This window comes from Chiloscyllium plagiosum, chromosome 4 (genome assembly GCF_004010195.1).
Source record: "Chiloscyllium plagiosum isolate BGI_BamShark_2017 chromosome 4, ASM401019v2, whole genome shotgun sequence".
Classification (NCBI taxonomy): Eukaryota; Metazoa; Chordata; class Chondrichthyes; order Orectolobiformes; family Hemiscylliidae; genus Chiloscyllium; species Chiloscyllium plagiosum.
Window position 1 is genome coordinate 59,080,591 of NC_057713.1, and position 21,702 is coordinate 59,102,292.

A 21,702-nucleotide genomic window follows, 5' to 3' on the forward strand; every position below is an offset into this window, starting at 1 on the left:
GGTTCCCTTACCTTATCACTTCCTCCCTGCCTGACAGGGACATACCTATCAAAGACACGCAATATCTGTTCCTTAAACCAGCTCGACATTTCCATTGCCTGCATCCCCTGCATTTTGCTACCCCATTCTATGCTTCCTAATTCTTGCCTAATCGCATTATAATTGCCCTTGCCCCATCGATAACTCTTGACCTGTGGCATGTACCTATCCCTTTCCATCGTTAAACTAAACGTAACTGAATTATGGTTATTCTCTCCAAAGTGCTCACCTACAACTAAATCAAACATCTAGCCTGGTTCATTACCAAGCACCAGATCCAGTGTGGCCTCCTCCCTTGTTGGCCCTTCGACATACTGTGTCAGGAAACCCTCCTGTACATATTGGACAAAACCTGATCCATCCGACATACTGGAGTTATAGCATTTCCAGTCAATGTTGGGGAAGTTAAAGACCCCATAATGACTACCCTGTTCCTTTCACTCCTACCCAGAATAATTTTGTTAATCCTCCCTTCCACCTCCCTGGAACTCTGCGAAGGCCTATAAAAAACTCCAAGCATTGTGACCTCTCCTCTCTTACAGATCTGCTCCTATCTCTCTCTTCTATCTTACAGATAACTGAGATCTCCTTACAAATTTGTTTCTCAATTTCCCTCTGACTATTCAGGGGTCTATAATACAATCCTAATCAGGTGATCATTCCTTTTTTATTTCTCAGTTCCACCAAAATAACTTCCCTAGATGTATTTCCGGAATATCCTCCCTCAGTACAGCTGTAATCCTATCCCTTATCAAAAACGCCATTCCCCCTCCTATCTTTCCTCCCTTTCTATCCTTCCTTAGCATTTGTATCATGGAACATTAATCTGCCAGTGCTGTCCATCCCTGAGCCATGTTGCTGTAATTGCTATGATATCCTAGTCCCATATTCCTAACCATGCCCTGAGTTTGTGTGCTTTCCTTGTTAGGCCCCTTGCATTGAAATAAATGCAGTTTAATTTATCAGTCCTACCTTGTTCTCTGCTCTGTCTATACCTGTTTGACTCACTTCTGCTCTCAACTGTACCAGTCTCAGATTGATCTCTTTCCTCACTATCTCCCTCAGTTTTCTCCTCCATTACAACACCTTACTAGTTTAAATCCTCCCGAGCAGCTCTAGCAAATCCCCCTGCCAGTATATTAGTCCCCTTCCACTTTAGGTGCAATCCGTCCTTCTTGTATAGGTCACTTCTACCCCAAAGAAATTCCAATGAACCAAAAATGTGAATCCTTCTCCCATACACCAGCTCCTCAGCCATTTGCTCTATCCTCCTATTCCTGCCCTCACTAGCATAGTAGCACCGGGAGTAATACAGATGTTACTAATCTCGAGGACGTCCTTTTTAAATTCCTGCCTAACTCTCTGTTAACTCCTTTACAGAATCTCAACCTTTTCCCTTCCTATGTCGTTGGTTCCAATGTGGACAATGACCTCCTGCCAGCCACTCTCCTCCTTGAGCACATTCTGCACCCTCTGTGAAACATGCTTGATCCTGGCACCAGGGAAGCAACATACCATTCTGAACTTTCGCTGCTGACCTCAGAAACATCTGTGTGTACCTCAGACTAGAGAGTCCCCTAACACAATTGATCTCTTGGAACCCAAAATAACTCTCATTGCATTAGAGCCAATCTTAATACCAGACATTTGGCTGTTCATGCTACATTCCCCTGAGAATCCATCACCCCCTACATTTTCCAAAACAGCATACTTGTTTGAAAGGGGGATAGCCACAGAAGTCTCCTGCACTGCCTGCCTAACTCTCTTACCTTTCCTGGAGTTAACCCATTTATGTGACTGTAATTGCGACATTTCCTCCTTCCTACAACTGTCATCCATCACATTCCCTTGCTCTTGTAAATTTCTCATTGCCTCTAACTGTCTCTCCAACCAATCCATTTGATCTGATAGGATTCACAACCAATGGTATTCATTGAAGATATAATCCTCAGTAACACATAAACTCTCCGTAAACTCCCACATCCGACAAGAAGAGCATATCACTCTACTAAAGGCCATTTTTGCTTCTTTCAATCTACAGACCCAGAAAATAACATTGTCTTATTCCTCTACAAAACACTGCTCCAGGTTAAAGTCATACTTATGGCTTATATTTTTAAAGTTTAATTAAGAGACATGTCTCAATATAATATATAATCAAGAAAGAACCCACTCTAATCACTATTGCAGACTTACTGTGAGGCCACACTTAAAATATTCACTTATCTGTTTCTGTGCTGTGACCTCTCCCAAACAAGTTCCTCCAAGATCAGTTATGAATTTCACTGTTTGTTAATTTTCCCAGACGCACTCCGATGTCCAGCGATGAATTCAAACAGCAAAGACAGTAACTGTGCAGGTTCACTGCTGTGTCAGTTAGCAGTATGGTTTCATTCTCTCACTCTGTCCTGCACTGACTTCACCATGCGCTTCCTTTGTCTATTCCTCTCCCTTTTAAAATTGCTGTTGTTTTGACTTTTTTTTCCTCCAAAGTTCCAAAACAATGCAATAGCATATAAAACAGTAGTTGCTCTCCTAGAATTCGAGGAAATCACCTCCAACACCAAAAATACCTCAAACAAGGAGCAGCCTGATACTGCCAGAAATTTTTCCTGTCCTCCATCTTGGATTACCCAGAATCGTCTTGACTAACAACTGTTTCTGGATCAGTTGTTCTCTTAGAACTAGATTCTTTCTGCACACATAAAGAAGCTGGAGTTAAAAGATGCATGTAGACTCAGGTGTGAGGAGTGTTGGTTGTGATTTATGCAACCATCTTCAACTCACTCATGCTATTTGGGTTTCATTGAAAGTTGTAGCATTCTTAAGCACTTGACAGTTATTGCACCTCTGCCATGTAATCTCATCCCTGTAGCTTGTAATTTCTGATCCTTCTGCACAGTACCCGATAGGATAGCAGCACTCACAGTTTTATTAAGCTTAAAAGTAACAGGATGTACATCAATATACATAAGTTCTGTGAAACCTGAGCTGTTGCCATCATGTTAAGCTTTTTCCACATACAGCTCCCACTTTTTATTGCAGCTCTGTAACTGTGTCTTGTTTCTACATTTCTTCTGGAAATAACCACATTCTTACGATTGTAAAACTATTTTGTCATAGCTGGCAATTACCTGCACCTGTGAGACTTTGCTGTTCCTAGAGTTAACACAGATTCTTAGTATCTTAGTATCTGCTCAATGCAATTATATTTTAACTTGATCAGCTTCAATATTGGCACAGGTAGTTCTTCTATAACATGACGGTTGCATTCTTATAGAAAAATTATGCTTTAAGAACAGTGTTTAAAGTGTGGGAAATATAATTGCTTTGCAGCCAACACATTTTAAAAGTTCGTGCTTTAGAAACTATGTCCCTAATTTGTCAATCGCGTTACATTGAATTTACGTTAACAAAACTCATGTTATAGCAGAATGCCCTGTATTCAATTTTGAAGCAACTCTGTATCTTAAGAATTATTTTCTTCAAAATGTCTAGTTTTGTGTTTTGTATGCTATGCCTCTAACCTAAAATCTGTTAAATATTAGTTATCTCCATTTATTCTCAGTGTGCTTATTAATTCTTAGCACTGTAAAAGTGTTTTAAACCTATAGCATTTCAAAATTATTTGTCATGTGCTGTTCCTTAAGCTTTTATTTTGCACTCATGTTGTAGTAATTTATTTGTCTATATTTTTAAACTCTGTTTTGCATTAGTATAGTATTATATTCTTTAATTAAGCTTTTGTTATGAAAGTGTTTTAAACCAAATATTGCTATGGGGAATTAACTTTAAAAGGATTCTAGAAAATGAATTTATTTCAAGTTTTGTGGAACTTCCGGGAGTTGTTTCATTAAAATTGGTCATTTGAAAGTTCCCTGAGAGCATTGAGGATGGTTTTAGCTGACTGCCTAAAATCACATGACTAGTGACAATTATGGGCATTACTATGAACTCTTATTTGCTTTGAAGAGTGATGGGTTTAGAGAGGTGATCATTCTGTCTGGTTCAGTTGGAGGAAAGCATGCTAAGAACAAGCTGAGTTGGAGAAATACTTGCTAAGAACAATTTACCCAGCTGATCTTTCTCATTTCTGAAAGATACCCTGACCATCTTGTTGAGTTCAGTGTGAAAGTTATTTGTTATTTTGACAAAGTGATTGAAGAAACATCAAAATTATAGTTCTTGAGAAGGTTCAGAAATAATTGTGCATGATTAGTGATTTTATCACATGACAGAACATCAACAGCAACATACCATGGAACATCCTAAGCTTTATACTGTTGCTTTTAAGAATAACTCAATAGCTCAAATCATTTTTTCCAGGAAGCTAATATCGGTGGAGAAATCTGGTTTTTGATTCTCTTTTCCTGAAGAGTTGTGTGTTTGTTGTTGCATATGTATATTGAGGATGTTTAGATAGTTAGCATTTATGCTTCAGTATTACTGTGTGTGTTAACCAACTATTACACTTGAGTAATATTTGTTCTAATAATTATGTTAATAAAGAAACTAATTTGATAAGTCTTGTTGTTTAAAGGTTGTCATCTTGGTGGAAATTGCATTTGAATTTAATGTTATGAACCATACAGTAATGGGACTAGAGCAGAAATGGGACTATATATTCCTCAAACTTCAGCCATAACACTTCTTAAATTCTATTAACTGTCTGTTCTGAACTAATTTGCTCCTTTCAAATTTTAAAATTTTGATCCCTTGTAGTACTGTCCTCTAGTGCCTTAGGATGTTTCAGGATGATTCATTGCATTAAAGGCGCCATATGAGTTCTTGCTGTCTTCCCCGAACTGTTATTGCAACTGCACAAAAGCACTCTGGAATACAGTGCCTGTATATGGCAGGTCAGAAGATTACATGTAGAATTGTCTAGGTCTCCATCATTCTTTTAAAGACATAAAGTGTCCATAGGTTACCATATTAATCAAGTTTTGCTTGGTTGTCAATTGAATAGTCTGTTTACTCTTCTGTGGCAGTATAGCAAACAAGATTTTTAACTACAATATTTTGCTGATTCTTAAGAATATCAAGATTCTGAACCTAGTTTCTTCCACATGCATGGTGGATGAAATGGCTACGTCAAACAAAAATCATATAATGGCGGTCACACGATTTATGATGCAATGAATATTGTATGCACAGTTGTTTCTTAACAAGAGTCTCATCATGTCTAATTCATTTCATCATCTTAGAAACATTTCATTTGCACCCAAAACCATTGGGGATTATAATGGTGTTTTTTGGACTATAACCTTACATCCACAAATGCTTTCTGAAGCTTATCAGCCAGCAGTATAACACCCATCACTGTACTGCAGATATGCATCAGATGCCTGCACTGAACCATGAGAGCATTACTGTGCAATTCGCAAATTCATTTTTGTGATATCCTATGAATCATACACGTTATTACTTATCAGATTTTGGTATGTTTTTTAGAGGACAAACTAAAGATTTAGATGTTTGACAGGTCTGATCATTATTCATTATCCTCGAGGCAATAAAAAGGCCTTTATTGTATTATATTTAGACATTCCACATAAGCTTAGCATCAAAGGCCATTCCTACAAGATGATCCCATGTTCTCGAGAATCCAGAGTATGTGGTGAATTTCTTTGATACCTTTGGGGTATATAAATGGGGCAAGACTTTGTATCGTAGAAGTCAGGCAAGAGTTGTTTATGTCTGTTGCCCACTATTGCTTAGCTTATGCTTTTTAGATATTCCCACAATCCAAATCCAACCTCCATGCCAAGTTGCATGTGTCTTTATATTATTGAATGGTAATGAAAGACAAAAATGTGGCCGATCCAGGTGCCCAGCATTTGCATCTGCAATGCACTCGCTATAACCGAGAGTTACAGAGAGCAGTTGAGACATGTGAAAGTAATAGAAATCAAAGCATAAACAATCTTGTGTATTTGACCAGCTGACCAGCATTTTTGCAATTTGTAAGATAAATTTCTAGTAATGCTTTTACCATTCTGACAACTCCAACTTTTCAATTTATCCCTTTGATAATACTATATTACAGCAATGTTGTGCCCATATTCACTGATCTGCTAAAACAGCTTCTGAGAAATAGGTACAGCATGACCTATGGCTAAGTTCGATAGACCATTATCATGACCAGGGACAGTACAGGATTAAGAAAAGGGGAGTCGTACTATTATACAGTACTGTTGCATTATTTAAAAAGACCTAGAACCTCCTTGCTATATAGATACACATTCTAGCTGCTATATTTACTGCTGCTCTGGAGTCAGATGCCAGGCAACAGTGTATCTCTCCAACTGTCCTTAACCATGTTTGGTGATATTCTTAGTATATTGGCTAGCTTGCCATCATCATGCGACTTCTATTTTTGTCCTAAGTGCCTTGATGAACAACCTGTGCCAGCCATTAAATACATATCATTTGGACTAAAGTATCAGGAATGGTGCAACTAAAAATGTGTGGGTTTTCAGAGCTGTAATTGGTCACCTGTTGAAAGAAACAGCAAGAAAGCAGTAAAAAAAACTTTGAATTACTGGGTGACTCAAAATGGCTGTGCATTTTCCACTCACTGCTGCTGTGAAATTGAAAAGATATGAAATTGAATTGGAATTTCTCCCCACTGTCACTAGCAAAACTATGAAGTAGCTACAGAATTAATTTAAAAACCTGAACAAGTGTATTGTTATGATTCCAACTGATTATAATATTGGGGAAGTTAGATTGCAGAATGAAACGTCATTTGATACATCATTAGTTTTATTTTGGCAATTTACTTACCTTGGCAATCAGTCACTGAGCATATTCACAAGAGGCCGTTAATTGATTTTACCAAAGGGAGTTCAAAGTTATTACACACAAAAAGAAAACAAAGCAAAAATTATTTTACTGTGTTTGAAACAATATTATTACAAATGTCAAAAATTAAGATTCAAATCTTTTACACTCAACAATGCTTTTGCAGATACTCAAACCTCAGTGAAGAGTCACTCTGTTTACACTTTAAATGTCCTTGTTCAGAATGGCATGCTGCAATTGGGTTCTTACTGGTAAACATCTACATTTACTCAATATTATTCCGTTAAATCTCTCAGGAAGAAACATTAACTGAACAAACTGCTAACATCAGTCACTTATTCCATAATATATTCCTTAAATGTATACTGTCAACAATCTTGTAGTCTGTCTGCCTGCCTCACTGATGCCTTAAAGCCTTCTGCTTCTGGAACTTTTACTACATTCTAAGCCACTCTGGACTTTTCCTTTTTTCTACCCTGTGTTGGGAATATTTATATTAATGGAGGAGAAAACAGACAGTTCCAATATTTGGGTATTCTGGGTCTTATTCTACATTAAAAAGAGTTTTAACCACATGATTTCTGAGAGTTGTGTTCAGCAGCAATTACTGAAATGTCAAGAGTTGAAGAATGTTAAGTGACTTTTAAAAAGCCAAGGTTTAAGAGGAGAAGAGATAGGTTATAGTGTTAACTACAACCCCCAAGTTTATTTTCAATTCTTCATTCAAATGTATGTAAAAAAGATTTCCAGACATTCCAATGCCTCTCAGAAATTAATGCTCAAAATGAAAATAAAAGTATATTTCCTTCCTTGTGTAGCTTTAAAGTATATTTCTTTCCTCTGAACTGAGAGGCTCAATAGACCATTTCAGGGAGTAGTCAATAGTCCTTCACATGATTGTGGGTCTGGAGTCACATGTAGATCAGGTCAGGCAAGGACAGATTTTCTTCACTTATGTCCCTAAGTGTGAATAGTTTCTCATTTGTGGGAATCTAAGGGCACAAACTGGTAGCAATAATTGTCTGTAGGGAACAAAAACTCAAAAAATTTTAAACACTGAATTAGATTGAAATAGCAATGCCTGATTGGATGATGTGGGGGTGCTGGCTTTAGATTGGCATGAACAAAGTTAAAAATCACACAACAGGGGTTTTAGTCCAACAGGTTTATTTGGAAGCACTAGCTTTCGAGGCACTGACTCTTCATCAGGCTGTGGAGCAGGACCATACGACACAAAATTTATAGCAAAAGGGTTAGTGTCACAGAGGTGTAATGACATATTAAACAAACTTAGATTAAGTCTTGCATCTTTTAGGATGGGATATGCTGGTTTAGGCTCTTTAATATATAAATTCGAGAATCAATTTTAAGTTACATTCTCAAGGTGTTATCTTAGCTCAGACAATGTATTAAAGATGTGAACTTAAAGTCTGTCCCAATGTTGAGTCAGTTTTATTTCTAAAGTGGGCCTTGCAGAATCCTACATGGATTTATGCAGTTTTTGAGCAAAACAAAACATAATTCTGCAACTACAGATCCACCCCATAAATTTATATATGTGCGCATGTAGGAGAAATTGGGTGAGTGTGTGTACGTGCATGTGGGTGTGAGTGCATGTGAAAGAGTGTGTGTATGGGTGTGTAAACTTGGTCAAGTATGTGTGTGAGTGTGATGGGGTATAGGCCTGTGAGAGGATGCATGCGTAGGTTTGAGTGTAGGGGATGCATGTGTGTGCACATGAGAGAGAGCTTGTGTATGAGTGAAGATCTGCATGAGTGTGTGAGTATGTAGGAGTGTGTGTATGTGTGCGCGCTTGTGTTGTGTGAGAGTGTATGAACCCAAGGTCCCGGTTGAGGCCATCCCTATGTGTTTCAAACTTGACTGTCAGCCTCTGCTCGGCCACTTGGCATTGTTGCCTGTCCCGAAGTCCGCCTTGGAGGATGGTCACCCGAATGTCCGAGGCCAAATGCCCCTGACCGCCGAAGTGTTCTCTGACTGGGAAGGAACACTCCTGGCTGTTGATGGTTGGGCAGTGTCCATTCATCCGTTGCCATAAACTCTGTTCAGTCTCGCCAATGTACCATGCCTCAGGGCATCCTTGATGGCAGCGTATGAGATAGACAACACTGGCCAAGTCATGCTTTGGCGCATACACGGCAGGTACCTGTGACTTGGCCAAGGTTGTCTATCTCATACACTGCAGGCAAGAATGCCCTGAGGCATGATACATTGACGAGACCGAGCAGAGACTACAGCAACAGATGAACGGATACCACACAACAATCACCAGCAAGTCGGGGGGATTCCCTTAACTGGGGGCTTGGGTTCTCTCTCTCTCTCTCTCTCACTCACACACACACGTTTGTGGGATGAATTTGTACGAGCAGAATTACATTTTATTTTGCTCAAAAATCTCATTAATCCATGTATGATTCCTTAAATCCCTTTTTAAGAAATGGATTCAGTCTGAACATTGAGGCACAGACAGCCTCACTCATGGCACCAAACATTTTCAATGCATTATCTGGGCTAACATGGCACCTATTGTTAAAGTTCACTTGAGAATGTAACTTTTAGAAAAAATTCTGGGATTTACATATGAAAGAACTGAAACTAACATGGTCAGTCTAAAAGATGAGACGTAACAAACAATCCAGATCTTTTTTAATATATAATTTCAGTTGCATCACATGTTAAGCTTTTGCTATAAATTCTGTGTCTACAATCTTATACTCCACAACCACCTGATGAAGGAGCAGCATTCCGAAAGCTAGCGCTTACAACTAAACCTGTTGAACTATAACCTGGTGTTGTCTGATTTTTAACCAAATTAAGACTATTTGATGTCCTGATTTGGAGGAGCTGGTGTTGGAGTGGGATGGACAAAGTTAAAAATCACACAACACCAGGTTAGAGTCCAACAGGTTGATTTGGAAGTATTAGCTTTCAAAGCGCTGCTTCTTCATCAGGTGGTTGTGGACAGAATCATAAGACACAGAATTTAAAGCAACAGGAGTGCAGTGTCATAGAAGGTAAAATTAAACAAATTTAGCTTAAGTCTTTCATCTTTTAGAATAATCATGTTAGTTTTGGTTCCTTCATATGTAAACCCCAGAACGATTTTAAAGCTACATTCTCAAGATAGCTTTAATAATAGGTGCCATCTTAGCTCAGATAATGCATTGAAAGTGTGAAGTTAAATTCTGTATGTGTCCCACTGCTAGGTCAGACTGATTCTATTTCTAAAGTGGGATTTGCAGAATCATACATGGATTTATGCAATTTTGAGCAAAATAAAATGTAATTCTGCAAGTACAAATTCACCCACAAAGTTATATATGTGCGCTTGCAGGGGAGACCAAGTGAGTCTGTACATGTGAGTGTGTGTGGGGGGGTGTGAGTGTCTGTGAGAGAGTGTGTGTATATGTATGTGCATGAGTATAATGCGGTATAAGTTTGGAAAGTGTGTGTGTGGGTGTGAGTGTGGGAGGTCCACATGTGAGCAAATGAGAGAGACCTTGTGTGTGAGAGAGGGTCTGTGTGAGTGTGTTGGTCTGTAGGAGTGTATGCGTGTGTGCATGCACTTGTGTGCATGTGTGTTAGAGAGTGTATAGTGCAGTGGGGTCACTTGTAGAGTGACATGAACCCAAGGTCCTGGTTGAGGCCATCCCCATGGGTACCGAACTTGGTTATCAGTCTCTGCTCGGCCATTGTGCATTGTTGCCTGTCCCAAAGTCCACCTTGAAGGATGGTCACCCGAAGGTCCAAGGCAGAATGTCCCGGACTGCTGTGTCTCATGATTCTGCTCCAAAACCACCTGAAGAAGCAGAACTTTGAAAGTTAGTGCTTCCAAATAAACCTGTTGGACTATAACCTAGTGTTACTTCATGTCCAAGAGACTAACAAGTGAAAAGAATGGTAGCATGAAACAAAGAATACACATCGTGCAGATAAAAGAATATGAAAGCTGTGTTGACAGATGTGTGAATTCGCAGTTAAAAAAGGAAATGTTCCACATATTTATCAAGCTGCAGAGCTTGTGGAAAGCCAAATATTGGGAGAAGATGGGTAGAACAAAGAAAGCAGATCTGGGTGGAATGCTTTTCAGGGGGTTGGCATGGACTCGATGGGCTGAATGGCCTGCTTCCACACTGTAGGGAGTCCATGATTCTAAGATTGCAAACCATTAATCAAAGACAGAGCAACAAGACAATGTAAAAAAAATCTGTGCCCTGTAAGAAACCATAGAACTGTAGATATTCTGTATGTGATGGTTCCCAGAGAAAGAAAATTCACACACCCACTCAGATCAGGACGAGAGCAAGAAATAAGCCCACAACTATAATTCCAAAGCTTAATGCCAGAGCATAGAGTAACATTATCTTACTCAAACGATACCAGATCTGTCCTGAATTTTTTTAAGGGAAAAATGGATGACACAGTGGCTTAGTGGTTAGCACTGCTGCCTCACAACACCAGATACCCGGGTTTGATTCCAGACTCGTGCAAATGTCTGTGTGGAGTTTGCACATTCTCCTTGTGTCTGTGTGGGTTTCCCCCGGATGCTCTGGTTTCCTCCCACAGTCCAAAGGTGTGCAGGTTAGGTGGATTGGCCATGCTAAATTGCCCATAGTGTTCAAGGATGTGTAGGTTAGATGCATTAGTCAGGGGTACATATAGGGTGGGGGGAATGGGTCTAGGTGGTTTGCTCTTCAGGGGGTTGGTGTGGGCTTGTTGAAGGGCCTGTTTCCATGATGTAGGGATTCTATCTAAAATCCAGGAATGGCGCTGCAAAACTGAAAAACACCAATGCTAATGGCACACATGGGAGAAATTAAATTCAATAACTAGGAATCACCTACTCAGAGGGCCACACAAAGCAAAATATGTTAACTGTATGTTCTACATCACTTAAACCACTGTGGTTCTGCTTTCCTGGAGTTGAGCAGTTGAGAAGAGCTGCAGCTTTCTTAATGAAGGTAGAGTTGAAGGTAGTACTTCCATTGAAAAGTGTCCTCCAGCAAAAGCAAGGCTGATCTGGTACAAGTTTACCCAGTACGTTTTGATGAGATGGTTAAATGCTTTGATGATTTTGAGTAACACATCACTATTAACCCTGACATAAATTAGTGATTCTCCCCGACATAAAGTACCAATTGAAACAGAGCTCTAAGAGATGAAAGAAAAAGAAAGTGTTCACCAGAGTCACAGAGCCTTAAGATTGAATAAATTCTATTTTGGTAATTAAAAGACAAGCCAAATGGATAGCTACAACTTTGCCTGGATTTCAAAGATCTTAACCAATCAAGAATCGCTACCCTATTCCAATACCGGGAGGGATCACATCAGCATTGGAAGGACAAGGTTCCAATAAACTTGATTATTTAATGTTCGAAATGACTACCGAAATTTTAAGCTTGCTGAGAAAACTTGGCATTTGACAACATTCAACACCTGTTATAAATTCTGTGTCTAACTTTTGGCCTTAGTTGGGGCTGTTGTGGCACAGCATAGTGTCCCTACCTCTGAACTAGGAGAAACGGGTTCAAATCTCACCTGCTGCAATGGTGTGTAATAACATCTCTGAACAAGTTGATTTGAAAATATTTTGGATCTTAAATGAGTTACAGGATGTGTGACTGTATTTTTCTCAAAACCTAGTAATCAAGCTGACCAGACAACATATACTCCTTCCCCAGGTATGACTCATCATCGCCTCAAAACCTAAACCAACCAGGGACCTGCCCTGACACCCACCCCACTCCCAACCATGACCGGACACACCTCATGACCTGATCCAATAGCACACAACCCCATCCTGTGACCCAACCCATCACCTCCGCATGAATCAAGCTGACAGGACCCTCCTCCAAAGCCCCGGGAATGGTCCTTAATCTCTTCACACCAGAGGCTGTATACACCTTACCAGCCCTGACTCAAACACCCCTCCTCACCACCACAGGCAGACCTGACCTGACACCTTGACCCACCATTATTTTTAATTTCTCAAATTAGCACAAGTGTAGAACTATATTTGCTGTTTTTCAATCATGTTATTGTTGCTATCATGAAAACATTACTTTGGCTGTGATTATCTCAAATAGTCTTAGTGTGTTACATTGAAAACCCAATACAGCAAATGCAAACTTACTTAGAAATATAGCCCATCACTTTATTAATACATGTGATCACATTTTACAGACTACAAGTTAAATGTTTTGACAATGAATAAAATAAATACATTTATAAGATGGTGTACTTCCTGTAAAATTAATAATTCAAATCTAGAATCTGATACTTTTGGCAAACAAAGCAAATCTTGAGCATAAAACTCTCCAAAATGTCACTAGTTTTTGCAGCAAAATATAAGGTATCTTTTCTAACACAACATCAAACATATCCTGGTTTGTTAGACCTTAGTTTTCTGGAGAACTATAAACTAGTATTAACTTACTGTTTTATCTGAGTAACCATTCAAATTAATGTGGTAATAACTAGTTGCTATTATTTATAGACCCTCTCGGATATTTCATTAGGGGTAAACAAAAAAGTAATGTGAGAGAAGACACTTAGTTATAACAATCATAATGGGTTTATTCCCATCAAGGGGCCATCTAGTGTTCAAACAATAGGAAAATATTATACTTATTACTTTATCATCAGGTGTTTTGTACATTTCAATTCATGATTTTTCATGTCATTGTGTATAGCTGTCCACTTCTCAAGAGTTTGGTTTGTAGGAGAGGGATGGATTGATCTATGTAGGTGAAATCTGAATCAATAATGTACGGTTACAAACTTTCAAATGGTACTCAGCAGGCTCACAAACCAAAGGGGAATGTTTTAACACTATACATGGGGCACGGTACTAATAGTCTGGAGAAAGAGGTCACCAGAATTTAGTCATGACCAACAAGTTAAATGAGCATCACATGGATAAAATGCATGTTTAGTAAACACTAAATGAGAATGAGAAATCATTCTATATCAGTGAACCATGGTCACAACATTGATTTTAGAATATTCTTGACTACTTAGGTACTAGCTGCTTGGACCAAGCAACATACTATAGATTTCCAAGTGCAGAAGGCAGTGGGGTAAATGTTTTCTGTTTGTAGCTTGAAGCCTCTTTATGTATCAGCCTAAATAAATACAAACACAAAACTATTCTGTGTGAACCCTAGGTTATCTGGAAATATTTGCTACTTAGGAATGGAAAAGCTGCTGAATAACATCATCCAGTTGGAACCAGTCAGCTATCAATGAATTATTTGTATTGAAACAAATGATTTCTAAGGGGTTAATTTGCAGCAATTATATAACTGCTAATGGTTTTCATTAAATGAGATAGATAATATAGATAGTCCTGAAAATGTCCAATAAAACATTGTAAATAACACAAAAGTTGTGACTTAGAAATAATGGAGGAGAAAGTGAGGTCTGCAGATGCTGGAGATCAAAGTTGAAACTTTATTGCTGGAACAGCACAGCAGGTCAGGCAGCATCCAGGGAACAGGAGATTCGACGTTTCGGGCACAGGCCCTTCTTCAGGAATGAGCAGAGAGTGTTCAGCAGGAGAAGATAAAAGGTAGGGAGGAGGGACTTGGAGGAGGGGAGTTGGAAATGTCTTCTTCTTGACCTCTCCGCCTCCACCCTACTCCGACCTATCACCCTCACCTTGACCTCTTTCCACCTATCACATTTCCAACTCCCCTCCTCCAAGTCCCTCCTCCCTACCTTTTATCTTCTCCTGCTGAACACTCTCTGCTCATTCCTGAAGAAGGGCCTGTGCCCGAAACGTCGAATCTCCTGTTCCCTGGATGCTGCCTGACCTGCTGTGCTGTTCCAGCAATAAAGTTTCAACTTAGAAATAATGACCTAACATACTGGAGATGACTCAATGTGCCAGCAACGGATAGTCATCTCCTGACAGGTTTAATAGTTGAGGAGAAAGTGAGGACTTCAGGTGCTGGAGATCAGAGTTGGGAGTGTGGTGCCGGAAAAGCACAACAGGTCAGGCAGCATCTGAGGAGCAGGAGAATTGATGTTTCGGGCAAAAGCCCTTCGTGATGACAGTTTAATAGTTGACACCACAGTCCATGCCTTTAGACATAAACCAGTTCTATTTCATTTGATACTATAAATTTTCAACCTATTTTAAAATTAAGAGCTACATGTTAAAGGCAGATGTTTAAAACATTGATGTATTAAAACAAAGTTAATTTAATATGTTTCTTTCAGGGTCTGAATCAAGCAATATGGAACTGAATGGTTCCGATAAAGAATTAAAAGAAGGTCCAAGATTCTCACCAAGTCTCATTAAAACAACAGATCCGCATCTGAAAAGACTCAAAAGATCTAGCTCAGGTATGTTTCAAAAAGACCTTCAGGCCAAAGCATTTTTCCTTCATTATAGTTCAGCTCTATCAGTTAAAAAACATCAATCCTAAATTTCTGACCTCTCTTTTATTTAATTAAAAAATACATTGGGACAGATTTTGCTGCCACCGGCATTCGTTCAACTTACATTTCACCATAGACCATTTGAGTGCTTTTGCATAACACACAGAAATAAACCCTTCAGTCCAACCCGTCCATGCCAACCAGATATCCCAACCCAATCTAGTCCCACCTGCCAGTACCCAGCCCATAACCCTCCAAACCCTTCCTATTCATATACCATCCAGATGCCTTTTAAGTGTTGCAATTGTACCAGCCTCCACTACTTCCTTTGGCAGTTCATTCCATACATTTACCACCCGCTGCGTGAAAAAGTTGCCCCTTAGGTCTCTTTTCTATCTTTCCCATCTCACCCTAAACCTACGCCCTCTAGTTCTGGATTCCCCCATCGCAGGGAAAAGACTTTGTCTATTTATCCTATCAATGCTCCTCATGATTTTGTAAACCTCTATAAAGTCACCCCTCAGCCTCCGACACTCCAAGGAAAACAGCCCCAGCCTGTTCAGCCTCTCCCTACAGCTCAAATCCTCCAACCCTGGCAACATCCTTGTAAATCTTTTCTGAACCCTTTCAAGTTTCACAACATCCTTCCGATACGAAGGAGACCAGAATTGCACACAATATCCCAAAATGGCCTAACCAATGTCCTGTATAGCCGCAACATGACCTCCCAACTCCTGTACTCAATACTCTGACCAATAACGGAAAGCATACCAAACGCCTTCTTCACTATCCTATCTACCTGCGACTCCACTTTCAAGGAGCTATGAACTTGCACACTCCCTAGGACCTTACCATTAAGTGTATAAGTCCCTCTAAGATTCGCTTTCCTAAAATGCAGCACATCGCATTTATCTAAATTAAACTCCATCTGCCACTTCTCAGCCCATTGGCCCATCTGTAAGGAAAATGGGATCTGTGTAAACAGAACAAATAACTGCGATATTCTGTTTTCAGTCTGATTAGATTGTGAATGAACAGCACAGAGTGTACCAATGCATGTAATTCGAATACAGAATTCAGCACAATCAGGAACAAATGATGGAAAGATTGGATTAAGAGAGAGAAATAAAGTGACAAAAAGAAAAATCTTAAGTTGTCAAATAATAAACAAAAGTTGAACGTTCGTGAAAAACAGTGCTGAAGAGATTATCTAGTAGTAATTAAAACTTACCGTGCCATTAAAAGCATCCTTAGACCAAAGTGAACAAGCTTTTGTGATAAGTTTAGCCCATACCTATGTTGTCAGGGCAGAAATTTCATGCTGTTGAATATAATTCAAATGTGATTTACTGTTTTTTGCAGTTACCAAACAGCACATGAGTCTTAGGCAGCAACTTGTGAATTTTAAATGTGCACTGAATATCCACCCTGTGGAATTCGAGCTCTTGTGATAGAACCAGTGATAGCGTCCCTACCACTGGGCTAGGAGACCTGGGTTCAAGTCCCAAGTGCTCCAGAGGTGTATCATAACATATAATAAAATCCCTACAGTGTAGAAGCAGGCTATTCAGCCCATTGAGTTCACACTGACCTACTGAAGTGTATCACACCTAAACCCAAACCCTGTTCTATCTCTTTATCACTGCATTTCTCATGGCTAATCCACCTAGCCTGCACATCCCTGAACACTATGGGAAATTTAGCATGCTAATCCATCTAACCTGCATATCTTTGGACTGTGGGAGGAAACCGGAGTACCTGAAGGAAACCCACACAGACAGAGGGAGAATGTGCCAACTCTACACAGACAATGTGGAATCGAACCCAGGACCCTGGCGCTGGGAGGCAGCAATGTTAATCACTGTGGCACAGAACATCTTGATGAAAAATATCTATCTACATTTAAATAGGAAAGAGCCTTTCTGGTACTGTCATAGCCTCTGAGCCAAGAGATGAAGTCCCACTTGTTCCAGAAATTTGTAACAACAACTCTGAACAGACTGATGAGAAAGTATCTCCTCTGAGGAACTCCAGCAGTGATGCTCTGGGCTGAAATGATTGACTCATAGCAGGTGCAACCATCTTCCTTTGAGCTTGATGTGACTCTGATCAGTGGAAAGTTGCCATAGATTTCCATCGATGTCAAGCTTACAGGGGACAGTCGATATCACTCACTGTCACTTCAGCTATGGATTAAACGTTTTTGACGTTTTGATAACTAGGCAAGCACATGAGATAGAAAAGAAAGAGAAATATGTTAAATGGTTTTGAAGTAAAGAAATAGGAGAAGATTTGTGAGGAGTATAAATACTAGGACAGACTAATTCACCTATTTTTGTTGTTATAATTCACTTGGGTAGCAGGATTTTGTATTTAACAAGAATCACTATTTATTACAATTAGGTGAACTGCATAGAATCCCTCCAGTGTGGGAGATGGCCATTCAGCCCATTGATTCCACACTAACCCTCCAAAGAGCATCTCTCCCAGACACACCTCACCTACCCTACCGCTGTAGCCTGCATTTCCCATGGCTAACCACTTAGCTTGCACATCCCTGGATAGTATGGACAATTTAGCGTAGCCAGTCCACCTAACCTGCTGATCTTTGAACTGTGGGAAGTAGCCAGAGCACCCGAAGGAAACCCACACAGACACAGGGAGAATGTGCAAACTCCACACAGACAGTGGCCCAAGGGTGGAATCGAACCCAAGTCCTGGCACTGTGAGGCAGCAGTGCTAACCACTGAGCCACCATGTCACCCTAAACCCTAAGCTTCCCCATAGATACCATTGCACAGATGCTCGCACGTGCACACACACGCAAAAGTATTCCACTGGTTTACAAGAGGCACATGATGGCTGGTTCACTTTGATAGGTCTCTCACTTATCCAATTCAAAGTCATAACTTGCAGCATGGCAGCATGGTGTTCTTCAGAGTTAAAGTGACTTGCTGCAGAGAACCAAGAGAGGAGGTTTTTGGCTGCTGCCAACCTTCTGGTTTCTCTTCTGATTTAATTAGTTTCTGTCTGTCTTGTTCACAACCAAACTTGCAGATAAATGATAACCAATCATCTTATTGTTGGCACAGAAAACCTTTATTGTTGATAATTACTCCCTAGCCTACAAACCAAGCAGCTTAACTTGTAAACAATTTTTCATTTCCAGTTCATCGACACATTGCTGCAACTCACAGCTACACAGATTTCACAACAGCAATCAAATTCCTTACTTTCAAAACATGCAATCATCCTTGTCAATCTCTGATTTTGAACAGTTCTCTCTCATTTCAGTCCATACCTTTTAAAAAGCATACACAATTGCAGTGTTAGTGTGCCCTTTGGATTTTGTTTGATCATTGCTCTGCTCCCAATACGCAATGGAAAAATATCTAGAACCTCTCCTGCAACTGTTTAGTCTCTTTAGCCTCAACTGGACTTTCCGTGATTACCGACATAGCTATGACATTCACTCTCGACAAATCATTCCTATGAGTAAATCAACTCCATTCAGAAGTAATTTCTCAACATTCCCAAATACCACTCGGGTAAATAAATTGTACTCTCATTGTATGATGGAACTGAGATATACTCTTCACATATCCCATATACTAACACTTCAACTTTCATTGAACTTTCTGGAGAGAAAACTAAATCCTTCTCTAACAAGAGAGTTTGATTAGCCCATATACCCTTTGGAATAGTTATGGGCTTGTATGCTTCCTTTGCATAAAAAGGGCTATCTTCCTTTTAGATTAAAACCCTTCATATCTCTCTCAATCTTATGTACCTCTTCTATACTCACAGAAATGTCTACCTCTGGTCTCTTAGTTGTACAATCTGATCTGTGGCAATTTCTTTCTGAGTTTCCTTTCTACTCGCTCCTACAAACTCCAGTAAGTCCCATAGATTTCCCTTTTAATGTTCAGCATTCCAAATCTAAGTGTCCTACATTGCTGCAATAAAATACCTTGGATTCCAATTTTCACCTCCATCCTCAGTGCTCTCCCTCTGATCTGAGGAAGAAATCTTGGGCATGTTAATTTGTCTATGCTTTACTCAGCCTACTTGCCTTCCTTTCACTCGACCTTTTTCTATCCTTTTTTTCAAATTTTTAGGGTGCTGGAAAGAGATGGTTTAGTTTTATGCATAAGCTCATAAGCCATTATTGCTACCTGTCTAGCGGTTTGGACTTTATCTGGAGTTCTTATTTCAGAAGGTGTTATGAACTGGGCCAGACCACTCAAACAATCTTGAACAGGCAACCCAGACCATAACTTTGCAATTTGTTTCAGAAAGTGTACAGTGAAAATTACCCAGTTAGCTAGGTTGACTACTAGGTTTTAAAACAGACAGAATTTTATTCACAAAATTACACAATGAAACACAAAAACAGAATAAGGAACCCCTACAGAACTCAGTCTATCCAAACTAGACTTAATTATGCTGTTCCAAATATACACAACTGTCCCAATAAGCAAACCCCCTTAAAGATCAATAAAAAAAAGGAACAAATGCTTATAGGTTGAAGCTAGAAGGCAGAAGCAGAGAGAGAGTTTTCACACAGCTAACTGTTGAACTCCTAACTAATTCTGTACTGAACTGCTCAGTTAGAGAGCTGACCACGCCCCTTTCATTATACAGGTCACTTCTAAAACATGACCACTTTGACCTGAAGTTTTATCTGTTTACACATATATAAAAGGCCTCTCAATACCCCTTAATCTCTGTACCAAACCAGTCTAATCAGGACTGGGAAAGTTTTATGACCCCTCTGAAAAACATCAAGGACACAGCATCCTGGAGAAAAGGAATAGCTTTTAGAAAAAGGGGGCAGCTTTGTGACACCTCCCCGCTTAAAAAACAGAATCAGCAATACCAAAAGATGGCTTCATTCTTAAAACAAGCTGGTTAGTAGCCTAAAACACACAAATACACTATACTAACTGTTAACATGCAAACATGCACAATCACATATGAATTCAGGCCGTGACACACCCGCCAATGAACGTCCCTGTATCTCATTGAAGCCTCAATATCGCAATGGCAATCACGTTTTCATGACCTGCCACATGCACAATTGTCAAATTGAATGGCTGCAACAACGAGCTCCATCTAAACAGTCTGACATTTTTGTCCTTAAATTTTTCCACAAATGTCAATGGGTTATGATCAGTTTATACGATTGTCTCAGATGCATTGCGAGTAATATAAACACTGAAATTTTGTAATTGCCAACACCATACCCCAAGTCTCTTTCTCCACCATTGAATATTTCTGTTCATGGATGTTCAACTTTCTGGAAAAATACCAATGGGTCTTTCTATTCCCTCATCATCCTTCTGCAGGAGCACCTCACCAGCATCCACATCACTAGCATCGATATCCATCTTGAAAGATTCCGTGTAATCCAGTGTGGCTAATACTGGGGCAGTGGTTAATACAGTTTTTAGGCTGTCAAATGCCTTTTGACAGTCTGCTATCCGCTAAAACTTCTTGCCCTTTTTTAACAATTCAGTGAGTTGAGCAGCCACACTGCTAAAGTTCAGTACAGACTTTCGGTAAAATCCACTCAATCCCAAGAACCATAGTACTGCTTTTTCTTCAACAGTGTGGGAAATTCCCCAATTACTTTTATTTTCACATCCTGTGGGGCCATTTGTCCATGTCCAATAACATGGCCCAGGAAGGTGACTTGGGCTTTGGCAAATTCACTTTTAGCCAGATTTACCATCAAGCCTGCCTTCTGAAGTTGACTGAACAAGTCCAATAAATGCTGTAAATATTCCGTCCATGAGTGCCTAAAAACCACCAGGTCATCAATGTAAACAACGCAATTAGGTAACCCAGCAATTGCCTTTTTTTTATAGATATTTTTATTAGAAATTTAACATTTTTACAAGTTTACAAAAATAAACAAAACTCTCAGATATAAACATTGATATACAATTAGCTCAAATATACAATAGCCAAAATTTAACAAAAAAAACAAACAACAGAAAAGAACCGAAAAAGAAAAAAAAAATTAAACAAAACTCAACTATCTACTAATCTAACCTACAACTAACCAGAGTGTATATTTAAGTCTCTTACATGCTCGGGATGTGTTAGCATCAGATATAATAAAACCCGTATTCGTGCGGGATTCCTCCCCCGAGGGGCCCCGGACCACCCAGGTTTGTAATCTCAATTAAATAAAAGCCCTTGTTAGGATAGCCGAAATATCTGTATTTATGTAATTCAAAAAGGGCTGCCATATTTTATAAAATAATTCGGTCTTTCGGTGCACCATATTTGTAAGGAAGTCAAGGGGAATACATTCCATAATTAGTCTGTGCCAATTTGAAAGTCCAGGGGGACCCTCAGCCGCCCAGTTCACCAAAATATTTTTCCTTGCACAGAAAGAAAGAATAGAAAATAGTCTCTTCCCGTACGTGACCAGGGAGGGAAAGT

The 21,702-nt window shown here is 39.5% G+C and overlaps 1 protein-coding gene across 3 annotated transcripts in view; it reads left to right on the forward strand.

The window, feature by feature from the left end:
- Positions 1 to 21,702, forward strand: part of LOC122549068 (putative Polycomb group protein ASXL3) — a 294,423-nt gene that overhangs the window by 176,078 nt on the left and 96,643 nt on the right. For all 3 annotated transcript variants that reach the window (XM_043688272.1, XM_043688273.1, XM_043688274.1), the window contains one exon: positions 15,088 to 15,213. In XM_043688272.1, coding sequence (XP_043544207.1) covers positions 15,088 to 15,213 — 126 coding nt within the window. The remainder of the gene's footprint in view (positions 1 to 15,087; positions 15,214 to 21,702) is intronic.